The following is a 17,401-nucleotide window of genomic DNA, read 5'->3' on the forward strand; positions in this document are numbered from 1 at the left end:
AGTGACAATTGAGGTTACATCAGCAATATTTACCTTTATGCAATGTTAACTTCAAATCGGGTTTAAAAGTAAATAATAAACATTCCAAATGTTTCTGCCGCTCTCCAAATGCATTATTTGTCACGAGCACATAGCCAAAGTGAAGTACAACCTGAAGTCTACACATTCAGAGAAGTCCAAGGTTCTGATGATCAAGTTGGTGGAAAAATTGTATGAAAATATCGTGTTTCTTCATTGCAATATATGCACAGCCTGTTACGAGTTGCTGAATGAACTGGACACCATTCAAGAGCGAGAGAAGCAGTTGTATGAGCAACTTCACAAGTACTTTTCTAAGTTGGAAAATTCTGCATCAAAAGTGTCTAAAAACAACAAGACTGTCACTGAGGATGCTCCGAGACTTTGTCCCGATTTGGAGGGAGAAAGCTCCAATGTCTCCACCGACAACCTGCAGATTGGGGACATAGATTTTAAAAAGTTGCCCATCAAAGTTACCAGAGTAAAATTGAAGAATGATCAAACGTCTCCTCAGGAACTCCCCGAAGTTGATTTGGAGCAGCAGATCAAGCACAACGATAAAGCTTTTGAGCAGGTTGGTTTCCAAACGACTTCCACTCAATTTCAGCGTCACCAGCAATTTTTTGCAGATTCGCTCCCTTATTCAAATGGACCTTTCCAAGCATATAGAGGAGCACATGACCAAGTGCAAACCATCCAAGAATATTCTATGTGAAATATGCGGTCAAAGCTTGAAAACCAAGATCGGGTATGACAACCATTTGAAGAAACATGATGCTGTTGGCGACGACCTTAAGCTGCTGGCTTTGAATAAAATAGACGAAAACTGCTTTTGTGAAGTGTGCGGCAAAAATTTCAATCAGAAAAGCGCTTTAGCCCGACATTTGTCTATACATACAGGTGAGAGCAGTTTTTGAAAACCCTCCTGGAAATTAACTTGGTGATTTTCAGGCGAAAGCCGCTATCAGTGCGAAGAGTGCGGCAAGAAATTCTTGCATCACAGCTCTTTCAACATCCATCGAAAAATCCATGCTGGGCAGCGGAATTTCCGCTGTGAATTTTGCAATCATGGATTCTTGACTAATTCACATTTGAAACGACACGTGCGAGCTTGCCATCAAAAACTGCGAAATCATCCATGCCCGTTTTGTCGCCACAAATTCACGGAGAACTACAATCTGTTGGCGCACATAAAGGTGGTGCATAAGCAGGCTGATGAACCAGCCAAAGAAGATGCAAACATCATTTACCATTTTAAGGATGATGGTTTTATTGAGGAACAAGAGGCGGTTATTCACTTGCAGGAGACTTCTGATGGATTTTGTACAATCACGGAGAGTTGCTAACGTAGCTGTAATGCCTGGATCGTTGCGACTCATTCTGCTTTAGCAGTGGTAAAAGTCAGTATACTGTTTAATAGGCTTATAGGTTTTCGGTCCCAAAAACTGATAAATTTGAGCTCAGGTCGTAATCTACGGCGCTGAGGCCTGTTAGCCAAACTCGAGTAGGGAACAGATATAGATATTTGCTAGAAACACGAACAAATTTGGAATTTTCAGCGTGAAATGGACTTAAAATCAGAAAGGTTCGACCATTTTCGAGATTTTTTTGATTCTGCCTCTTTAGGTGTTCGGAATGTTCGCAGTTCTCGCAACGGGCAATCGAAAGGGTCCTGACGACTTCCGATAAGTTCAGATAGTTGCAATAGTTTTCAAGATATACATGAGAATTTGGAAAAATTTCGGGTCTATTTTATTTGGGATGCCATACGGGTAAAAGAATTGAAATGTTGAAACCATATCGAAAGGGGTCTAATATCAGGACTTTTCGGATATTTGGGAGCGTTTTCGAGGTATAGGCGGTTTTAAATACATATTTAGCGCTTTCCAAATTCTTCCAATGATGACTGATATTTCCTGGGTACTCGAATGAAATTAAGCAGTGACCTGAGTTTAAATTAAATAAACCCCTAATATAAAATTACATTAAAAATCGTTTATTTTCTCTAGCTACCTTTGGCATGTATCGAAATATAAAAGGATATGGTAACATTAAGGGCTTACAGTACTATGTATGCATCACAATTGCTAAACGAGCTACTTTTCATGGGATAAATAAAGTAAATATAGCTATCTAAGAAAAAGATAAAACAAAGATAGATAGGCCTAAGATAGGCGATTGAAATAAGACTCAATTTCAAGCGAGTTATACTTAAATCTTCACTATCTAGATTTTTTAAATTGTGGATTATCGATAGTTTGACTGTTCAAATAAAATAAAATATGATTTTGCACTGTCGCTTATTTATTGGCTAAGGTATGACGGAACTCTGTTACGGTATTCGCACAGGAACAACTGATTGCCTAGTGCAAAACCCCGATTATTGCCGAATACTGGATAAGATACAAACTAACTTTACGATTAATCGCTAAACAAATGTCGAAGATCTTCGCAGTCAATTAATGTCTTGTTTAAAACGGTGTTAGCAACGTGGCTCGTTTGCAAACAGCCTATTTAGGCACCTTTCATCCATTCGAAAGTGGTGCCATTTTTCGTGGATCGTCAAGTCCACAGCGCCCAGTCTTTTGTAGAAATCGCCCGCCGGATTCCAGGAAAGCACGTGAAAGTCCATTTTTTTGCTGGGAGTTTCGTGGGCAATTTTTGCCACTGCCAAGAAGAGCTGAGTGCCGATACCGTTCTTGCGGTAAGCGGGCTGCACATAGAGATCTTCCAAGAAAATTGATCTTCCCAACCAGGTGGAGTAAGCTGTGTAGTACAATGCGTAGCCCACGATGTATCCGTCCGATAGCTCAGCTACCAGGCAGGTGAACGCTGGATTTTCACTGTCGAAACCATCTTTTTCCAGCGTTTTTACATCCAGCGTCATTGTGTGTTCCAGTTTCTCAAATTCGGCCAAGGCCTGAGAAAAAAGAAAATGAAAATCTTTGTTTATTTGCCCCCTAGCATCCAGGATAAGTAATGAAAACTAACTAGCAAACGTTCTTATCTAATGGGCAAATATTTTCGATTGTGGCCCCCTAAGATGGCTTATCTGTGCAATCCTCCGCCTAGATAATTACACAACTACAACTTTCTTATCGTTAATTTCACATTATAATTAATAACTATTTTATTAAGTTGGCTCGAACAATAGACGCTTGCAGCTTATAGCAATCGTTTACCAGTTAAACAAGCAAAACATTTGCGTCAACAGTTTAATGGTATGTTATTGGTTCAATAGAACTGGTTTAGGCTCGTTAACAGGAACTGAGAATTAAAAATTCCAGTTTTGCCGCTAACTGGTGTAAATGAAAAAATATTTGCGAGTGATGCTTTTTGAACTATTGTTGAATTGTGCATACGAGAGCATTTTCCAAATGGACATAGACAAAAATTGCTAAAGACCAAAAAACGCAATGCAATTATGCAAAGGTTAAAATTGTTCTGTTGTCATTCGATTCTATTCTGCATTACGTGAGGAAGCTTTAACATTTTTTGCATCGTTTTAGAGACCTGCAAATTCGACCCTGCATGATTAAGCCGCTCTTATTTTTTAGAAAGTCGGTTTACGCTCATTTCATTTCAAAAAGTATCTTGAAATTCGCTTGGCCTGGAACTTTTCTTATAAATTCTGTAATCAACGTATCGAAATGGCCGTAATAAATAAATCAAATACAGGGTGTTTCAGTTTAATCAAGACGTGCATTTCACGTCCCACGAGGAAATAGGTTTTTTTGGTGSGCTTTTAAACGGTCCACATTAAATTTTTKTAAACAGAGCGCTTTTCAGTGAAAAAAAGGCAAATTGTAAAGCATTTTTCAAAATTGAGATTTAAAGTCGCGATTTGCTAAATCGTCAAAATGTGGCTCAAAGAGAGTTTATAAATTTAACTTAAGTTTTCTCAGCCTTAAAGCCTTTTCAGTTAAAACTCAATGAAAAAATCAATCAAACGCGATTAAGRAAAATMGGTAGAAAAATGGTCCACGTGGACAGTTATACATTATTGTTTGTTGGAACTTCTTAATTACAAAGTATCAGCCCGGTTTCAAGTACTGCTGGGAACTGAATTCAGAGTGAATGACTTTATATCTCGGGTCGGCTCTTCGATTATGTTGTTTGCTTCAAGGCTGAATGATGCGGTTTCYGCTATTTTTTATKTATTTTTTCATTTTTTTTCCTTCATATTYCGGAAGTACAGTGTAGCAATATTTATTTCACTKGCCCCGTATACCGATTATTAGAACCTATACAATGCTGACGGTTGCTTGAAACACGTTCCATTAATTATAAAAATATAAAGTAAATGGCATTTAATMACCCATRTGAATTCTACGCTTTGCYACAATCAAACTAAGCGACTAGKGAAATAYCCCAAACAGTTGCTTCATTTGTCTATTTTGTTTTTGCAWGGAAATAAGGAAAAACATGAATTTATCCGATGCAAATAATGCGATGATTCAGCAACATGCATGCAACTAGGATCTTAAATTACATAAGCCGGAACGGATTCATTTCCTCCAAAAAACCGGTTTCAAGGACTCACCCTTATCATTTTGTACACTTGGCCCATATCATCCTTTTTCGCTTTCCGTATAGTTACGCTAATTTCCCGTTGTTTTAGCATATTCGCGGTCTTAAACGTTCGCGTTCACCGCACTTAGCGCCGATTTCTCTAGAACTATTTTTAAACTGATAAGATTAATCGTCGGGCAGAGAAATTAATTTTAAATTTACAAAAGCCAGATTTAATCGAGCTCACGTGATATGCCACGGTTTTATATCATTGGTCGCACAGATAAACAATTCCCAGCACAGTCGGATTATGTTCTTTTCTTGTTCTCTGTTCTGATGCTTTAACTTTGCTCAATTACCATATCGGGTACCTACCAAGGTTGATTTTGTCCATTCTAGAATGCGCCAAGGTATCTGCTAGTATATCGATTTTGAGCGCAACTGCTGGTTGTATGAAAAAATACACTTTATCCAAACGAATAATGGGATGTTTTTGGCCTAAAAATTGCGTTATTCTCCACAAATGCGGATAGTCGTAGCATGCCACAGAAATGTGCTGCGTTTCAAATTTTTTGTGCTAAAATTTCCGTTTCTTCAAAGAGAGTTGTGCCAAATTTTCCCAAATGCCTGGTTTTCACTAGGGGATTGAAAAATCAATCACACATATTATAAGAGCCGTTTTAAGCCAAACTATCTTATGAGCATCGAGCGCGGATATTGGCGCACTTTTTTTTTAAACAATAATTTATGAGTCTTTGATAAAAGCGCTTAAAAAGACAGTTTTATTAATTTAAATTTCATTAGGGTTCAACAACTACATTACAGGAAGTAACAATTGATTAATTCAGTTTCATATATGAATGTTTAAATAAAATTCCACTGCATTGTGCACTGTTGCCAGTTGCCATAGCGCACTCCGCCCATCGGTTTTTCAAAAACCTGTCATCCATTGTTGTTTGATGTTGACACTGTCACTGTCGTATGATAATCATAGAACAAATTGTGACCCAGAATATCAATCAAGGTCTAAAAAAGTCACGATTTGATTAAAATTAGTAACGATTAGGACTGCGTCAGTTTAAGTGTTTATCATGGCCAGCCTGCTCAGATCCTTAGCCTTAACTGAGAATGTCGTGGCGAAAACTTGCCCAAAGGTACTGTAGTTTGTCCCTTCGATCAATCCTTGATTTGTAACCTTGCATACTTATAAAACATTACATAAAGTGTATTTTTAGATTCTAGGGACTGTCGCCAACAGTCGTTGGAACCCACAGACGCAACAGAAAAGGAACCTTAACGTTCACGAGCACGTCAGCTACACTTTGTTGAAAGATGCTGGCATTACAGTGCCTAACTTTGGAGTGGCGAAAACCAAACAGGAAGCCCGCCAAATCGCAGAAAAACTCAACACCAAGGACTTGGTCCTTAAGGCTCAGGTGCTGGCAGGTGGTCGTGGCAAGGGCTCATTCAAGAATGGACTTAAAGGGGGTGTTAGAATGGTTTACTCGTAAGTGTATTGTCTTGGTTTACTCATTGACTGTCCAAGGCGCGAGAGGGTCAAGGACCCAACTTGAACCAAAAGTGGTTATTGACGTTGTATTTTTCCCTCAGTTATCAACATTCCAATTATCACTTGTTTGTATGAAATAACAACTATTAAGTATAATTTGCTCTTGGGAGTAGTTTTGGATAGAGACCGACTTGCTCTAAATCAGTTTGCATTATCGTAATTTGTTTTCAGATAATTACCCGATAAATTTCAAAGCCTGTTGCATTTTTTCACGCTTCTAAAAACTATTTTATCTTCAATTTCATTGGGAATGGCTGGTTTTCTTTAGCCCTGATGAAGCAGAAGACATCAGCGGCCAAATGTTGGGACAATATCTAGTCACCAAACAGACAGGTGAAAAGGGGAGAATATGCAACGCAGTAATGGTAGCCGAACGAAAATTCCCCAGAAAAGAGTTCTATTTTGCAGTGATGATGGAAAGAGCCTTTGCGGTCCGTTTCTCGTTTAAAACCCTTAAACTAATGCCACAACATTCAACTCTTCTTTCAGGGCCCTGTTATAATCGCCTCATCCCAAGGCGGTGTAAATATCGAAGAAGTAGCGGCAGAAAACCCCGATGCCATCCTCTACGAGCCCGTCGATGTAACTAAGGGACTGACCAAAGAGCAGGCTGAAAAAGTTGCCGTTAAGGTCGGACTGGAGTCCCAGAAGGAGAAAACTGCTGAAATGCTGCTGAGGATGTACGATTTGTTTGTTAAAAAGGACGCGCTACTGATCGAAATCAATCCCTATGCTGAAGATGCTGGTGAAAAGTGTACGTCCAAAAATGCCAAAGCGCGATTTGTGCCTGTGATGGGATATTGTTCTTTTGCAGATTTTTCTTTGGATGCCAAGTTTCGGTTTGATGATAACGCGGCCTTTAGGCAGAAGGATCTTTTTGCTCTTCGGGACTGGACCCAAGAGGATGAGAAGGAAGTGGCTGCATCCAAGGTAAGAACTTTGTCTTAGGCACTTTGTTGAAAGTTAATAAATAGGAAAACCCAGTATTTATTTGCTGCTTCTACGTTTTTAGTTTGATCTAAACTACATTGCCTTGGACGGCAACATTGGCTGCATGGTAAATGGGGCCGGTTTAGCCATGGCTACTATGGATATTATTTCGCTCCATGGCGGTTCTCCGGCTAATTTCTTGGATGTTGGAGGTGGTGCAACCGCATCAGCAGTAAAAGAAGCCTTCAAAATTATCACCGCTGATCCAAAGGTAGTTTAATTCACTAAGTCAATTCTTCGTGTGCTAAAAAACTTGTGTTTTCCAGGTCCATGCCATACTGGTTAACATTTTCGGCGGCATCATGAGATGCGATGTAATCGCCGAAGGAATTATCGCTGCAGCCAAAGAGCTGAGCCTGAAAATGCCAATCGTCTGTCGGCTTCAAGGCACGAACGTGGATGACGCCAAAGTCTTGATTGCCAGTTCTGGACTGAAAATATTGCCGGTAGATAATCTGGATGAAGCCGCTCGATTGGCTGTAAAGCTGTCCAATATTGTCAGTTTGGCCAGAGATGCCAAGCTGGACATTAACTTCGAAATTCCTTTGTAAAAGGCCAATCTATATTACCTATTTATTGAAAATGTATTGTGAGTATTACAAACCACGGGTGAGTATCTTCAGTGTTCATCCAAAATGTCATTAATAATATTTATTTATTTTTGGTTTGTTTTATCATACTTTATTATTCATTGATATACAATTTTGCTGTAAAAAACCTCCATTGTCTTCAATTTTATGGTCTATATTAGTTTGTTCTCGAACAAACGCCGTCTTATTGTAATTTTAACTGTACATATTTGTTGTTACCTTAAAAAGTGCGTGAAACACTCTCGGCATGTGATTCAAGTTGATTTGGAGTTAGAAGGCTTTTGGCAGGTTGGCGCTTTGCAAAATTCCAAGCAAAATTAATGTAAATCAATCTTATTGCTGGTAAATGCACTTTGTTATTTGTAATAAATTTATTTGTTGCACTTGTTGGAAATTCTGACTTTTTGCTGATACTGAAATCATTTCCTAAATGAATGAAAAAAATCCTCGAAATCTTCTCGGTGAGTTTTGATGGGATGAGGATCCGATCTTTTAAGCTACGTATTTTGTGGGGTTTTGCACGTTTTACCTAGTTTATAGGAATTTTGGCCCCCAAAATTATCAGCAACACATTTTTTACAAAAACAATCAAACTGCTGTTTGTGTGCGTAAAAATGTTTAGTTAAATTCCCATCAAAACACTGGACAACTTTTCGTTTAGAAATGCGCGCATTTTGAGTCTCAAATCGGAGGTATCGCATCATTTCTTTTATCAATTAATTAAATAAAAAGCTATCGAAAAAGATCAATTGCAGACCATAAACCACCGCTTCCACCTTCAAATACAAAGACCTGAACTTCAAAAAAGTTTTATTTTTGGCATTTTTACTTTAAACTAGGGAAGTAATAAATTAATACATACTAAAATGGCACAAAAGTTATTCAGACAAGTTATACAAAATTGAAAGCACATCCAGTAGAAACGACTTCGAGGCATTTCAGATTTGGTTTCTCATATTCGCATTCCAAATAAAGGAACTCAGATATAAATAAACACTTGGAAATGTAGAAAACCTTACTGACCGAGGCCGAAAAATGAATGTCACTATCCAATGGGAATTTACCTATATTACAATTCGTCGGTAAATTCGTGAATATTATGCAAATGTTCCCCATAGTTGGTTGCCTCACTTCCCACGAAAATCTCATGATGATCAAGGATTTCGTCAAAAGATAACAGATCGTCGTGATTGTCGTCGCATTGCGCGAATAGATGAGTCGTTTCTTCTTCGGCGATTTTTCTACAAACATTGAAATTAGCGCGACTTGTAACACCCAAGTTAAATTACTCACTCATTTTGAGGAAACATCCAATAGATAATTTCATCTCCCGTTAATTTTCCGTCCTTGTTCATATCATATTCGTCAAACTCATCTTTCTGGGATATCAAGGCTTCCTTGCTCATCTGAGACCCTTTCTCGCTTAGAAATTCCTTAAAGTCGCACAAAATTTTACACTGATGTTGCTGATTGGGAGGCTAAGAATCGCGTTACCTTGAAATTGAGTGCGTCGTCATTATCAGTGTCTTTGCTGCGTAAAATTTGTTTGAGTAAAAGTGCCGACAAATCTTGATGCTCTTCCGGATTGGTAAATTTAGAAAATTCCTGCCTATTTAGCAGGCCATCGTTGTTTGCATCAACAGCCCTAAACAGTTCTTGATCTTGCTCAAATTCAATTCTAATATTTTCATCCTAAAATATTTGATTTGATGAGAATTAGATAAGCGTATGAATAGAAAAACTCTGCGCCTTACGCTGTCGGCCCAGTTAGATTGAAGCGATAGCTCCTCCGAACCATAACTTTCCAGAATATATTCATTCCAGCTTATGTGCTTATCATCATTCTCATCAGTTTCGTCAAACTTCTCATTGGCTTCTTCAGCTGATAGCATTCTGAAATTGGTCATGTTCAATAGGTGAGCAATTAATGCCATTTTCATAAGATTCTTACTGGAAAGAATGGACGATCCATTGTATTAATTCCGACCTATCAATGAATTTATCCCTAGATGTATCCATGACATTCAAGAGAGCTTGCAGTCTTTCCTTCGATTGTTCAGGGGGCAACGCATCAAACTCCTCCGAAATTTTGGCACTGCCCAGTATTGCCTCATGGTCAAAGTTGGTTCTGTGCTCATCTCATTAGAAACGATTTGTAAGTCTTCATGTGAATACTGAGCAATTTTTTAAGTTTATCTAGCCTTTGGTGGCTAGACAAAGGGTGAAACTCTGCTTTTCTAGTGTAACGCACATAAACTATATCTTAAAATTTAGTTAGCGATTGCTAATAGAATCAAACTGTTCTGAAACACTGGGGCAATTGTGATAATGGTAAGAACTTGCGCCTTTTTAGCACCAAACTAACTTACCAGAATTCATATGGGCCTGGTATTCTTCACGATTTGTCGCATGTTTGCCTTCATCGGACTTGGAGTTCAGCGTGTCATGGCTATGAAAGTTCTTGTGCATAACAGCCCCCCAACATGTCATTGAGCACAGTACGATTACATAACCGGTTAACCAGTTGAAGATGATATTGGTAACGCGCATTTCAACAGAGCTTGATTAGTTTTCTCAATTTTATATGATAGTATTTGAAATAAATAACGTGAACTCAAACAGCAATAAGTTTTTATTGTTTACACTGGTTGACAGGTTAGTTAAGTGATGTCATTGTTTATTAAACAAAAGGGTAGGCAATGACAATCGGTGGCGTTATATACCTCTCGCTCGCACGTATGGCAGTTTTGCGAGAAGCCTGTATTGATGGAGCTTGAAAATCTGGCAGCATTGCTCTTGGTCCATTGTCAACTTTTGACAAACACCTGCTTAACCTCAAACTTTCATGTGCCGGGAATATTGTTTTTCTTAAACATTCATTGTTTATGGTGTCATTTTCCTGAATCTGATCCAAAGGAAACTGGCAGAACCGAGTATTTCACATGGCTAATGACATTACGTCCACCCCTGAGCATTTCTACCAGGATGCCGCCAAATATTGGTCGAAAGTGCCTGCTACTGTGAATGGCATGCTTGGCGGCCTGGGCAGTGTATCAACTACAGACATCCAAGGTTCCAAAACCCTTTTGAAGCAACTGTTGAACTCCAAGTTTCCGCCAGGTAGAAGTTATGCCCTGGATTGTGGTGCGGGCATTGGAAGAATCACCAAATTTCTGCTGAGTGAGTTATTCGACCAAGTGGACATGGTTGAGCAGAATGCAGCCTTTTTGGAGACAGCTGAACTATATTTGGGACAGTCCTTAATGGAGCGAAAGGTGGGCGTGATGTTCCCTGTGGGATTGCAACATTTCGCGCCAGAGCCTAAGAAGTACGATGTTATTTGGGTGCAGTGGGTGCTCGGCCATTTAACTGATGACGATTTTGTTAAATTCTTCGTTAATTGCCAGTAAGTAAGAATAAAGGACTACGCTTATTTTCCTCTGCCTAAACAGGACCTTTGTCTTTTAGAATAGGATTGAGACCCAATGGGGTGATAGTTGCCAAAGAAAACATAACTTCAACCGACGATGTGGATGTGGATGCGACCGATTCGTCAGTAACACGGCCCTTGGGTGTACTAAAAAAGTTATTTGATCAAGCAGGATTGGACTGTGACAGGCTGGTCAAGCAACAAAACTTTCCCAAAGGTTTATACGCGGTTTACATGTTTGTTTTAAAACCGAAAATTGATGTTCCTCATGCTACTGAAACGCTGAAAACTGTTGATGGTGTAAGTGACTAGTTCAAGTAAACTAGCTATTGTGATACCTAAGGGCATTTTCTCTGCACTTTCTGTTACTAGTTGAGTAAGTATTGCGTTTGGCTACAGTCTCATTCATGAGTTTCAATCCGTTTAATATTAATGTTGAATCTTAACAGTAAAACTGGTCACTGTTATAGTCATTTCCAGTTTTCTTGGTTTCGCGATGCAAATTTTTTATCAAAAAAATTACTAGTATTGAGACAGTTTTAAGGTAAGCGCGCATTTACGTACCACTAGTCCGTATTTTGGCATTATTCCTAGTGGGACGTTTATGCTGGTTTATCCCAATACTTCCCAAAGTTTACTTTGCTTACGAGCACAGTATCGGACACTTTTGAAGGAGACAAAGTCTGCAAAGAGAACAGTGTTCTTGGGATCACTCTATTCTTTCTCTATAAATTGTGTTAGACAGAAGATGCTATCAATTACTGATCGTCCGTTTCGTTCGATCAATGCGACCAAACACTATCCGTACGATACCAAAGCAATAAATGCGCGCTTGTCTTCATTAGTTGGGTTTCTGTTGCTCATGTTGTAGACAGAAATATTGTAGGTTGAGGGCATCGGCATCGTTGTTTTTTGAACATTTCCTGGAAACGTTAACTTAATCATAATCAGTAATAGTATGTAAGTTTTATTTATTTTACTATCTTTCTAGTCTTTTTTTAGTGAATGTTTTTAACTGGTCCGGCGCAGCCTGTAAACTAATATTTTGGACTAAACTTTTATGTTTGATTGTGAAACTACTTGCCCCATCCAATCGCCTTCCTTAAACCTGCACATTTCAACTCGCAAAAATTTCATTTTGCCTCAGGGCTCAAGTGAATTTTTCAAAGTGAAACCTTCTGAGGGTGTCGCCAATAATGGTCATTCTTTTATATTGCTGGCATGTTCATATTGTAACTGAAAATGGGATTGGTTTACCTTGTCATCTGTAATTGCAGATTTATGAGCCAAACGTGCCGAAGTACATAAATAAAAAGTTCTCGGCCATCTGCGCTCATCAATCGGCAGTTGAGCGATTTAATCTACGTTGTTTAAAAAAATAAATAATAATATCGGAAGGTGTTCATCGGTTTATCGTGCACGTTCAATTAAGCGAACATTCTATGGTCATGTGCATTGCTCAGGATGAATTTTCTCTGTAATTGGGTTACGTAATGAAACTCGCAGAGCCGCATTTAATCGACTGCCGGAGACTCATCGATAATTAACAATGTCTAGGCTGAGTTTTGAGAAAATCTGTTTTGGCATCTGCGAGACGCAAATTCTGACTGCAGGATTATTTATTGCGTCCAGCAGGTTAATAGCAAGCGCGATTAGGCGGAAAACGTCCAGAAAATTTATGGCTTCATTTATTTCAGATTCGTTTTCGATATTTAATCAACAGCACTTCGCTTTAAATTAAATTTGTTTCAAATTTAAAAAATCCCACTATCGAAATGTTGGTGATTTTGATGCGGTGAAAAATTCGTGTGTGTCTCATTGAAGCAGCATACAAGATGTACAATGCCATCAACAAGCAATTCGTACCATCTGCATGAAGCACCGGTCCTATTATAAGTTCCCTACATTTAAGCTGATAAATTAGAGTTTTTTAATTTAATTTATTGTTGACTGCATTTTTTATGGTGCATACACATGCAGTACTCGATTTTTAATTTAGTTTCGTTCGCGAGAAATGTACAGAGGAATGCGATTTGATTAACGAGCATTCAGGCGCGATGGTCATATGAGTTTTGGACGGTTGGTAATTACCAGACTGTTTCTTTGTTGAGTGAAAAACCAGTGAAGTAATTTACAGTTTAAGCAGTTGGAAAAAACCTCGAGTCGCATAATGAGCTGCCAGTTTTCGATATCTTCCAGTTGACCAAAGAAACGTAAACATCATAATTCGTAATCTATAAATCAGTATTATACATCTATTTCTGCATTGAATTTCTGAACTTGCCGGATAAATTATCGTTTTTCTCTTGCGATGAATTAAATTACAGTTCATAAGTATTCTGAGCCAGCATGAGCTTTACAATTTTAAGTTACGACCGCTTTTTCTACTCAGCCTTATCACAGCCATCGTTCCGTTTTATGGCTTATTATTTTATTGTTAGTCGAGTTTCTCATGCGGTGGTCGATTTTTTTCCATCGAGTTCTATAGATTTTCTATCTAAGAAATAAATCCGCTACTTGATGGCCAAAGAATTATTGATATAGTCGATTTTCTTAACAGTTTTTCAATCGTCAATAGGCCGATTAATTTCCCGATGAGTGGACATAATACACTCGGACATATCAGTGGAATCTCTAAAGATTGTGCATCTTATGCTGGAAAACGTTTACGGAATTTCAATGGCTTTATAATCGGTAGCAGTTTGCTTAATAAATCGTTATTTATGGCCAATAAAAATGCATGATTTTATTCATATATGGAGTGAACAAATAAGGAACTTGCCACGCTCAGTTCACATGGAGCTTTCCTTGGCGCAATCAATCAGAATTGTTTTTTTGGTGTGGAAAATCTGATGTTTCCCCGATAATTTAAGGGTGGAGAAAGTTAAAAACGGCGAGCTTATTAAAACCTCAATCGAAAAAAGCTACTCATTAAAAGCAAATAAAATATGTTCACTAATTACAAAGATGAACTGCCTTAATTAACGGTATGTAGGTTAAGCTCTTCTGCATTATATGCTGACGTATCGGCACTAAAATTAATTAACAGTCCCTCAGCTGCCCACTGGAAGATATAAACGACATTGCCGGATGCAAAATCTGATTTTATGTTTATTTATTTCCAAAAATCTTAATTGCTTTTCGCATTTATTAATGGTTTATTTCGAATTAAGGCATGCAGGCAGGGTTTTATATCCTGTTTAGTTGCAGCTCTTGAGCCCGTAAAAATCATTTTTTTTTGCCTGGTTCAGTTGAGGAAATTAAGGATTCATATATTTAAATTGTGAAATTGCAATATTTATTATTCAGAGCGTCCCGTTCTAAAATTGATTTAATTTTAACACTCACAAAAAAAAGAACGAGGTAACTTCGAAAACCAGATCTTGCGGCTGAAGAAGCTCTTCCGCATCGGTTTCGAAGGGTCACTCTCTCAAAAACCGTAAACGTACTTCGACTTGCAGGCCAGGAATAGCCCTTTGATTCACCTACAGAAATGATGGATTTATGCAGGATTTTGATTTGTTATTATATTTTTTCTTTCCTGGGTTTCAGTCAAATTGTGAAATAAAAATGTTCATATCGTTTATTTCATATCAACAGCGCCATCATCAGATGTTAAATTCAAAACAAACCCATTGTTGTCTCGCCGAAACGTAAAAATATGAAATAAACGATATGAACATTTTTATTTCACATTTTGACTGAAACCCAGGAAAGAAAAAATATAATTTGATGATGATTAGGATGTAGTGTTAAAAAGGTTTTTTTTGGTTATTCACCCAATATATCAGCCTGCTGTTAAAATAAATCGTTTTTCGGTACATTTCCTGCCGAAAAACTGGTCGCTAAATCTCACGCGATTTTTTAAGTTTCTGGATTTTGAGGACATTTTCCATATCAGATTCGTTTTCTGCACGTATTGTTGAAAATAATCTCCAGAAACCTAAATATTTCCATGTTGCGAAGAAATGAAACAAGCGATAAAACGCACAACAGTAAGTAGAGAAATGCGTTCTTCATCTTGCGGTTTTTGAGACATTGACCACATTTGGGCCATGATTATTTCGTTCTATTATTTCCTCATTTTTCCGTAGACGGGTTTAATATTGGTAACTTCGGGACCAAGTGAGAATAATGTCTAGATAATATAAAAAATTTCCTTAAATCTGCTAATTTTGTATCAAAACTTGAACATAAAAAGATATGAAGCTTATATTGCAGTCCTGCGAAAAACGCCTCAAGAACATCACACCGTTGATGCCACAAAAATGTAAAATGCGCCCACAGAACATTATTTGGAGATTAGGGAGATAGAAGGTGGTAGACAAGCGTATTTGGACTCAATCCTAAGAGTATAAAAACGTGTGTAGTCAACGGCAAAATTCAGGAAATTAGCACGCAAACCAGAGGATTTTGTGCCTCAGGACCGATCGCAGAAGAGCACTTTCGTAGAAGGGAACTTTAAAATTCGTATCAAACAGGTTGTCGCAAACAAAACAATTTTTTTGCGAGTGAATAGGTGAAAAGTGTCGGTTGCAAAGAGGGTGGTGCAAAAAGGCACGTGCCACCCTAAGCCCACCCTGGCAGGATTCATTGCCTGTTCCACACCTGCTGCATGCACATTCACATTCATACTGGTACAGGTGTCGAACGGGGGCCCCAGCAAAGGTGCATCGCCTCGCGCTACCCTGCTGCGCTGGTACGACGCGTGCCCCTGATTTTTCTTCTTTTGGAGGGTCCTTCCGTTCAGCCTTTGCATTCTTTATGTCTCAGTCTGATTTTATAGGATGCCTTATTCGTGCCCATTAATATGGACCCCAACATTGCGGCCACTTCGGCTATAAAGTGCTGTTTTTGGGGCCCAGCGGACTCATTTGAGCGCCCGTAGGTGGAGCGGTGGGCAGCCAGTATTTATTTATCGCCCGCAAATACCGGCTCAATTTATTCTGCTATTGTTTATGCTATTTGGATTGGAATTGGCCCTGAAAGGGTCTGAAACTCATTTTTTTGGCCATTGAAGTGAGTTGACTTTGTTGAGCACAGTTGCCGACTATTTCTGCTCGTCTGGGGTTCCGGTTGTGAGGCGGAAGTTGAAAATGCGACAATATTCGAACAGGGTTCAAAATAGTTAAGTTCTGAGGCCATTGTCTCAGACTGAAACGGCGGCTTTGATCTTTATTAGCTGGCCGTTCACAGACTGGAAAACGCTTTGAAACTGGTGAGTTTTTCGGGTTATCAGGACGAATTAGGAATTTAGGAGCCCGAAAAATTCGCCAGTTTTCTTACAGAGGGTTTCAGAACTAGGAAATCACACTTTTAGGGAGTGTGCAGGGCATCGATGGACCGTTTGAGTAGAAGAACCACGTCCGGAAATGTATCTATTTGGTGGTACGGTTTGATGGCACTTGAAAGGCGTTTTGTTCAAAATCATGTTTAATCGAGTTTTAAATTATTATAAGAAAACGGGCTGCAGGCGGATTAGGCAGGAATTAACACACTTACACTCGAGCTTGACTCGAACTTTAAAGTTGAGTCTTTTTCAAAAACTCTCACGCCTGAACTGGAGCGACTGAACTCTTGAAATTTTATCCAGTTTTAACCACGGTGGACCTCTGCAAGTGTCCCAAATTTCGGTCTAAACGGCCTGTAGAATTATTTTGTAGTAATTAGCGAACTTGCAGTCGAGCCTAACTAGAGCTTTCAATATGGGCGACTTTCAAAAATTCCTTACGCTCGAACTGAAGCTCCTAGACACTTGAAATTTTGTCCAGTTTTAACTACGGTGGACCTCTGCAAGTGTCCCAAATTTCGATTTAAACCGCCTGCAGGATTATTTTGTAGAAATTATCGAACCTGCAGTCGCGCCTGACCAGAGCTTTCAAGTTGGGCAATTTAAAAAAAATCCTTACGCCCAAACTAGAGCTTCTAGACACTTGAAATTTTGTCCAGTTTTAACTACGGTGGACCTCTGCAAGTGTCTCAAATTTCGATATAAACGGCCTGCAGAATGATTTTGTCGGAATTATCAAACCTACAGTCGCGCCTGACTAGAGCATTCAAGTTGAGTCATTTTCAAAAAATTCTCACGCCCAAACTAGAGCTTCTAGACACTTGAATTTTTGTCCAGTTTTAACTACGGTGGACCTCTGCAAGTGTCTCAAATTTCGATCTAAACGGCCCGCAGAATGATTTTGTCGGAATTATCAAACCTACAGTCGCGCCTGACCAGAGCTTTCAAGTTGGGTCATTTTAAAATAATTCTCACGCCCAAACTAGAGCTTCTAGACACTT

General features: G+C 38.8%; 7 protein-coding genes across 8 annotated transcripts in view; 3 read left to right on the forward strand and 4 right to left on the reverse strand.

Annotated features, from left to right (window-relative positions):
- LOC109538708 overlaps window positions 1–17,401 on the reverse strand; it is a 114,891-nt gene that overhangs the window by 55,093 nt on the left and 42,397 nt on the right. The window lies entirely within an intron of this gene.
- LOC109538611 (collagen alpha-1(IV) chain) overlaps window positions 1–17,401 on the reverse strand; it is a 138,449-nt gene that overhangs the window by 47,133 nt on the left and 73,915 nt on the right. The gene's annotated exons all lie outside the window — the stretch shown is intronic.
- Window positions 2–2,311, forward strand: LOC109538555 (zinc finger protein 724). Its single transcript, XM_019905821.2, has 3 exons — window positions 2–592; window positions 648–918; window positions 970–2,311. Exons 1-3 carry the CDS (start codon window positions 89–91, stop codon window positions 1,362–1,364), a joined length of 1,170 nt encoding a protein of 389 aa, XP_019761380.1. The 5' UTR covers window positions 2–88; the 3' UTR covers window positions 1,365–2,311.
- On the reverse strand, window positions 1,994–4,887 carry LOC109538564 (thialysine N-epsilon-acetyltransferase). The gene is made up of 2 exons (XM_019905831.2): window positions 4,562–4,887; window positions 1,994–2,938 (listed from the first exon to the last, which is right to left on the reverse strand). Exons 1-2 carry the CDS (start codon window positions 4,640–4,642, stop codon window positions 2,501–2,503), a joined length of 519 nt encoding a protein of 172 aa, XP_019761390.1. The 5' UTR covers window positions 4,643–4,887; the 3' UTR covers window positions 1,994–2,500.
- LOC125503915 (succinate--CoA ligase [ADP-forming] subunit beta, mitochondrial-like) lies at window positions 5,460–8,074 on the forward strand. Of its 2 annotated transcripts, XM_048665056.1 has the most exons (7): window positions 5,461–5,684; window positions 5,766–6,037; window positions 6,369–6,531; window positions 6,590–6,854; window positions 6,915–7,030; window positions 7,113–7,301; window positions 7,357–8,074. In XM_048665056.1, exons 1-7 carry the CDS (start codon window positions 5,622–5,624, stop codon window positions 7,639–7,641), a joined length of 1,353 nt encoding a protein of 450 aa, XP_048521013.1. In that variant the 5' UTR covers window positions 5,461–5,621; the 3' UTR covers window positions 7,642–8,074. The 2 variants fall into 2 exon arrangements, with proteins under 2 accessions (XP_048521011.1, XP_048521013.1); XM_048665054.1 differs by having other exon boundaries at window positions 5,460–5,684; window positions 6,590–7,030.
- On the reverse strand, window positions 8,474–10,359 carry LOC125503918 (reticulocalbin-2). The gene is made up of 6 exons (XM_048665060.1): window positions 10,050–10,359; window positions 9,632–9,818; window positions 9,435–9,573; window positions 9,175–9,372; window positions 8,974–9,113; window positions 8,474–8,921 (listed from the first exon to the last, which is right to left on the reverse strand). Exons 1-6 carry the CDS (start codon window positions 10,228–10,230, stop codon window positions 8,750–8,752), a joined length of 1,017 nt encoding a protein of 338 aa, XP_048521017.1. The 5' UTR covers window positions 10,231–10,359; the 3' UTR covers window positions 8,474–8,749.
- On the forward strand, window positions 10,502–12,178 carry LOC125503919 (N-terminal Xaa-Pro-Lys N-methyltransferase 1-like). The gene is made up of 2 exons (XM_048665061.1): window positions 10,502–11,086; window positions 11,149–12,178. The coding sequence occupies exons 1-2, from the start codon at window positions 10,623–10,625 to the stop codon at window positions 11,420–11,422; spliced, it is 738 nt and encodes a 245-aa protein (XP_048521018.1). The 5' UTR covers window positions 10,502–10,622; the 3' UTR covers window positions 11,423–12,178.

This window comes from Dendroctonus ponderosae, unplaced genomic scaffold (genome assembly GCF_020466585.1).
Source record: "Dendroctonus ponderosae isolate FM_Combo_2020 unplaced genomic scaffold, Dpon_F_20191213v2 Dpon_F_20191213_3, whole genome shotgun sequence".
Classification (NCBI taxonomy): Eukaryota; Metazoa; Arthropoda; class Insecta; order Coleoptera; family Curculionidae; genus Dendroctonus; species Dendroctonus ponderosae.

Excerpts from the sequence above, each read along its gene's own strand:
- LOC109538555 (XM_019905821.2), top strand. The coding sequence starts at position 89 with ATGTTTCTGCCGCTCTCCAAATGCATTATTTGTCACGAGCACATAGCC. Across the intron at positions 593-647 it reads ACGATAAAGCTTTTGAGCAG|ATTCGCTCCCTTATTCAAAT; the intron begins GTTGGTTTCCAA and ends AATTTTTTGCAG. Across the intron at positions 919-969 it reads ACATTTGTCTATACATACAG|GCGAAAGCCGCTATCAGTGC; the intron begins GTGAGAGCAGTT and ends GGTGATTTTCAG.
- LOC109538564 (XM_019905831.2), bottom strand. The coding sequence starts at position 4,642 with ATGCTAAAACAACGGGAAATTAGCGTAACTATACGGAAAGCGAAAAAG. Across the intron at positions 2,939-4,561 it reads AAGTGTACAAAATGATAAGG|GCCTTGGCCGAATTTGAGAA; the intron begins GTGAGTCCTTGA and ends CTTTTTTCTCAG.
- LOC125503915 (XM_048665054.1), top strand. The coding sequence starts at position 5,622 with ATGGCCAGCCTGCTCAGATCCTTAGCCTTAACTGAGAATGTCGTGGCG. Across the intron at positions 6,038-6,368 it reads GGTGTTAGAATGGTTTACTC|CCCTGATGAAGCAGAAGACA; the intron begins GTAAGTGTATTG and ends GGTTTTCTTTAG. Across the intron at positions 7,302-7,356 it reads TTATCACCGCTGATCCAAAG|GTCCATGCCATACTGGTTAA; the intron begins GTAGTTTAATTC and ends TGTGTTTTCCAG.
- LOC125503918 (XM_048665060.1), bottom strand. The coding sequence starts at position 10,230 with ATGCGCGTTACCAATATCATCTTCAACTGGTTAACCGGTTATGTAATC. Across the intron at positions 9,373-9,434 it reads AATCTAACTGGGCCGACAGC|GATGAAAATATTAGAATTGA; the intron begins GTAAGGCGCAGA and ends CAAATATTTTAG. Across the intron at positions 9,114-9,174 it reads ACGACGCACTCAATTTCAAG|GAATTTCTAAGCGAGAAAGG; the intron begins GTAACGCGATTC and ends TGCGACTTTAAG.
- LOC125503919 (XM_048665061.1), top strand. The coding sequence starts at position 10,623 with ATGGCTAATGACATTACGTCCACCCCTGAGCATTTCTACCAGGATGCC. Across the intron at positions 11,087-11,148 it reads AAATTCTTCGTTAATTGCCA|AATAGGATTGAGACCCAATG; the intron begins GTAAGTAAGAAT and ends TTTGTCTTTTAG.